Source organism: Anneissia japonica, unplaced genomic scaffold, assembly GCF_011630105.1.
Source record: "Anneissia japonica isolate Jap-2015-1 unplaced genomic scaffold, ASM1163010v1 scaffold652_len952628_cov199, whole genome shotgun sequence".
NCBI classification, from domain to species: domain Eukaryota; kingdom Metazoa; phylum Echinodermata; class Crinoidea; order Comatulida; family Comatulidae; genus Anneissia; species Anneissia japonica.
The window spans coordinates 154,198-160,197 of NW_022757608.1; the positions used below are offsets into that span (position 1 = coordinate 154,198).

At 33.7% G+C, this 6,000-nt stretch overlaps 1 protein-coding gene across 2 annotated transcripts in view; it reads left to right on the forward strand.

The window, feature by feature from the left end:
* The window catches only part of LOC117124840 (enterin neuropeptides-like), a 29,614-nt gene extending 25,090 nt beyond the window's left edge, over nt 1-4,524 (forward strand). For both annotated transcript variants that reach the window (XM_033271178.1, XM_033271177.1), the window contains 2 exons: nt 1,052-1,156; nt 2,397-4,524. In XM_033271178.1, coding sequence (XP_033127069.1) covers nt 1,052-1,156; nt 2,397-3,458 — 1,167 coding nt within the window. In that variant the 3' untranslated portion in view covers nt 3,459-4,524. The remainder of the gene's footprint in view (nt 1-1,051; nt 1,157-2,396) is intronic.
* The last annotated feature ends 1,476 nt before the right edge of the window (nt 4,525-6,000 follow it).

Below are 6,000 nucleotides of genomic sequence, written 5' to 3' on the forward strand. Positions count from 1 at the left end.
ATATTTTTTTTCAAACGAGATTTGTTTTTAAATAATGTTCAAATTGAATACCGGCCGTTAATCATAATGATTTCTAATAACATTTTTTGTCTAATTCAGACTTTAAGGGGCTTTAAGTTTTCCACCAGAGTTGTTACAAAATGTAGTGGTAAGAAAAAGAATGATTGAAAAAAAAAAGTAGAAAGAACAGGAAACTATTATTATAACAATTTATCAAATGAAGTTTGGCCTTTCAATATTGCGGACGGCGTTCAAGACCTCTTCATGTTTGCATTTTGCTTGTGTCTTTAGAAAAGGTATTCTATCCACCCGGGAGTCCCGGTAAATTTGAAGGCCCTGACAGCATTATAGAACAAATATTCAAATTTTTATCTTTATTAGTATTCGTTGAGTACATGTCACAACCCACAATCCTGGATCGTGGTAATAAAGTGCGTTTGCAAGATCGATATTATAAAATCTATTATTCTTGTTATCATTTCCTGATAATCAAAATATGTTTTGGCATACTAATACAATTACAATGGCATGACTGATTATATTTGCAGTTAGTTTGATATAATTAAGATGGAATCATTGCCACACACAAAGTTTCCATAATTAATATACACCCCATAAGGTCTCATCTACAAGTGACCTTTTACATTGAACTAAACTATTATAGCAGAAGTAGAATAGACTTTGAAAATTATATCTAATAATCCCTCTGCTACATTCCACTCCTTCCCTCTTAGTATGTGATATCTTTTTACTGTTTTTGTTTAAAATCCGCTGAAATTCAACAAAAATACTTAGAAAACCTCTATACTATGTTTCAATATTAACACAATATAATAAAACGTAATAGCGTGTACGCGTCAGTTTCTTATATCTCACTGCTTCTCTTGGAACTTTACCTCTTAATGACCACGCAAAGTTTATCTTTGCAAAATAAATTTCATTTCGTGTCATAATTTCGACATCAATTATTTTTTTCTGATCATATATAGCGGGAGTTTGAAGTTGTGCCTTGTAGGCCTCACCAATGAATTATTTTATTATTCTCTTACAGATGTTGAGGCAGCCCCCTTTCTTCCTGTTGTTGACATGGTTTCTTTTCCAGCAATGCCTATTGACTCTTTGCTACGCAGGTGACAACATCCACGATGCATACAATGTAAGTATTATTTTCTTACAGAACTTTATGTTGGATTAGATTTATATGTGTAGGGTATCTACAAAATATATATTAGTTTCTTTATCTCAGTTTTATCGGTCAGATTGGTGTTTTTCTCTCTTAATACAATTTACATTGCCCGTAAATCAGAACAATGTTACCGGTACTACTATTTCTTTAAATCTTCGTAATCTCTAGCACAACAAAAATAAATATCTTACAGTAGACAGGATAAAGCAACCATTATCATATTTTATATACTTACGATCCTATCAAAACATCTTTATTTTCTACATTCGTTAAATAAATATTAATTATTAAAAAATCTTAGACAATAGAAACCATGTAATAATGAAAACAACCTATTAATTTTTGTTTGCACCATTTTCACATGATCATTTTTGTGACCTCCCCCAACTAATTTTACATCATAATTTCGTTATATTAACTTTGCAGTTTGTTGTTTAAAATGTTTTGTAGAACCATAATACATGTTTATAATGTAATTTCAAACTAATAACCTGTTTGATGGAAACCTAACCACGACGTTCACAAATTGTGGCAATGCTATATGCATGAGTGGCGCCAGGATATGCCTGACGGTGTCCCTGACGAAAGCAAAGTGGGCGTGGGTACACGTCGCTCGAAGTGGTCCAAGGGGCGAAGCCACAGAAAAATATAACAATTTAGGTTTTCAAAGACTTTTTTAGTCGATTTTATAGTCTATTATTATATAGAAAATACACATTTTTTTTCTTCCCGACGAATTGTGGTTTTTGCCCCGACGGGGTGGGGGCTTGCCATGCCTCCCCCCCCCCCCTACTGAACTACAGAAGGGCCAGTATGTGACATTGATTTCTGTTGAAAAGAGACAATATACAAAATAAAAACAACAGTTCTTCAGAACAGTCTACTTGTTGCACCGCAAGAATTTATTCCCAATGCAAAAATTCAGAAGTGGAGTGGGTCCTGGGTTCACAGTTGCAGGATTTCCTCACAACCAAAACAACTCCACACCATTTGTGTAAAGCATTGTGCATGTATGTTGGTTTTGTGAAAGGGATTTTACCTAATCGTAGGACAGTGATATATTCACTATTAGCCATCCTTGGCGCATGTATGGCATTAAATAAATAAATGAAATAAAAAGTTAATAAACAAACAATATTTAATGTATAAATTATTAATATGAAGGACTCAGTGCCGCATACACTCATTTACTTTAAACTATTTATTTCAGAGGCCAATTGGATTCCCATCAAAGAAGGCTAATGCCACTGCTCCAATAAAGAACTGGATACGTGCATTGCCATTGTTACACCAAGGTCTTTACTTTGGCAAGAGGGTCATTGCGGATGAATTTAACGATTTTCAAGATAATGATGAGAAGGAACTTCGTTATTCTACACTTGGACACATAACATCAAAAAGAAATCCTAGACTAACTAGTTTTATGATGGGCAAAAGAGATCCACGGTTTTCTGATTTTATGATGGGCAAACGGGATCCACGTTTTTCTGATTTTATGATGGGCAAACGAGATCCACGTTTTTCTGATTTCATAATGGGCAAACGGGATCCCCGCTTTTCTGATTTTATGATGGGCAAACGGGATCCACGCTTTTCTGATTTTATGATGGGCAAACGGGATTCACGCTTGAGTGATTTTATGCTTGGTAAAAGAGATCCGCGCTTCAGTGATTTCATCATGGGCAAACGAGATCCACGCTTGAGTGAATTTATGTTGGGCAAACGGGACGCACGTATAACTGACTTTATGTTAGGCAAACGAGATGCGCGTTTAAGTGATTTTATGATGGGCAGGCGAGAATTAGGGTTTGATGAAGATGAGAATGGAAGGCAAACTGGACACAATTATTTTCAGAACGAAGTAGACCACCAGTCTGATCGTTATGTTCTGCATGGTGGAGATCTAGAGACGTTAGAAGGTAGCAGAGGTAATGTGGTTTATGATGACACTGATATTCCTAATCAAGCTGAAGCTGCAGAGTTCCAAGAACTTGAATCTAGTTCAAGTCTAAAGCGTGGTAGCGGCAAAGGCAAGCTCCATCGTCCACAGTTTACAGGAACAGGTAAAACGCCCTCTCAGCTTTGGAGTAACCTGGGGTCTGGAAAAAGATCATCCTCGGTAGATTATGAAGATGAAGACGAGAATGTAATAACTGAAATCAAACGTTCAGCAGACCCAAATCCGAAGACATCAGTGCGAAGGTTCCCCCCTGCAGCCCTTCATAAAGGGTTGTATTTCGGCAAAAGAGCAGCAAACTGGGCAGATATCTAACAGCAAAATTCCAATGAATTTTTATTCCCAGCCAGTTGTTTTACATCGTTTTCTCAATAAGACGACAAACGTGCCTTGCTAGCATAATTCTAGATCACTAAAAATTGGGCTAAAATAACACCAGAGCCTAAGCCAAGATTAGGGCTACAGATGCTTTAATGATTATAAACCAGAATTTTAGTAGATAAGAATTTAACTTTTTGAATTAGGCCTATCTGTAATACATCTTTAAAGTTATGATTGCCTCCACTGTTATTATACCACCAACTGGCAAATAACTTAAATTCAATATAATATTTATTTAGCAAATTAAAACCTATAGGCCTATCGTAATTAATTTCATCATAATTAATTTTGAGTAATGCACAGTTTTTTTTAAGAACAAATATTATCTATTAATATCGTTATTTATTATAGTTCCAGTTGTTCAGAGGTCTGCAGTACAATATTTTCCTCGATTATCAGAAACTGGATTAGATAAACATAAGCCTGAGGGTAAAACTGAATATGTTTGCTACAATATGAATATAAGTGTCAGAAAAGAACAGAATAAATACCAATAACGGATACTAATCTAAAAAAAACGGAGAACAAATTTACTCTCTGTCATTGGAGAAAGCTAAATTTCATTGAGATGTGTAAAGTTGAATTGTAGTTTGCAGTCTGGATTTAGCGTCTGTTCCGTCCAGAGAAAAACTTCAATAGGCATAATTCTTGAATAATTCATCTTAAAATTATGCCATAATAATCATGTAAAATAATAAAAAAATATAAAAGTAGAGATTATGATTCAACGTAATGGATTGACTTTATTTTAATTACAACAGAGAAAATACATCGCTTTATGATATTAAAGTAAAATTTAATTCTAATTCATTTATTGTATTTATTTTCACACGTTTACAGAATTAAATCAAGCAACTTATATGTAAAGGACGATTTATCAGATGATTTGTGGCTATTATAATGAGTTTTTGTTTTGTGTTTCATATTTCGGAGAATTATAAATTCCAACAGCGAACAGGAAATAATTATGATTAAATTAACTATGAGATTAAGATGAAAATTATTAATATTTATTTTATGGGCATTGTTATTTCTTATTATTATCATCTACTTCCTCATCATCACCACCATTATCGTCAACACCATCGTCATTATTATCATCATCATTGATGTCATTATTATTATTATTATCATTATTATTATTGATGGAATTGTTTATATTAATGTTAATATTGTTATTATTGGCATCGTTATCATCATCGTCATCATCGTCACCATTATTATTATTGCGCTGTTCTTGTTAGCCTATTACTATTATTATTATTATTATTATTATTATTATTATTATTATTATTATTATTATTATTATTATTATTATTATTGAGTGATGTGTTATCGTACCGAATACTCAGTACGTTCCCAAAAACATGTGAAGAATCGAACCCACGAATTCCAGATAACTAACCTGGCACTATAACCACTAGACTACCGAACATGCGCTTAGTGACTAGTGTTGAATCCGATCCCAAGTAGCAGCGGGTACTGCAAATGCTATTTCGATGTGAGTTTGCGTCAAAAAATATAGGAGTGATCTTTTGCACTACCTGACGTGTTATCGTAGGCCTAGGCCTAGTGAATACACGGTACGTTCCAAAATTCTCATTGGGCTTTGTGTATGTTTTTATACCCACTCGGCGAAATCGTGATGACGTTATCTTTAGTGACCAATTAATATAATGCACATGTACATACTCTATAGGCACAAATAAACGTCAATAATAATATAGCTTATGGGTTCAAAATTATTACTTACGAAAGCAGGATCTGTACACAAAGATGTTGATATCAAAAAGACAAATTACAAATTGCATTGACAGAATAATATTAATACAAACTAAATGAATTAATATCAAAATAACACCGTTCTCTTATTAGGGTCGAGATGTATAGCACCGAGATTGGGTGTTTGGGGATTGCACTTAGGCCTAGAATTACAAATGACTCATTATTATTGGCAATGAGAGTCATCATACCATATTTATTCTAATAAACGCCCCACTTTGAATAAACGCCCTCTCTGGAGCCTGATTTTAAATAAATGCCTCCCTCGAATAAGCATCCCCGGAGGTTGATCTTTTTTTTTTTTTTTTTTTTTTTTTTTTTTTATCGAATAAACTCCCCACTAAATGATATCTATTATGGAAACAGCACCATTCACAACACATTCTATTAATGCTGAACTCCAGAATTACATTTTTCTAACCTGGATGGGATTAATAAGTCTTTTTGATCATACAATCTTAACACATTTTGACGGTAATTATGTGTTGTAGTTCCACCTTTACAGTGAAATTAAGGGGCGTTATTTGAGTACCGGTACGTACCCATTTTACACAAAAACAAAATAAACGCCTCTTTCGAAATAACCACCTCTCAAAACCTTCTCAACAATAAACGCTCCTGGCGTTTATTCGAATAAATCATGGATAAATACGGTAATTTATTGAATCAGCTATTCAAATATTTAATGAAGTTA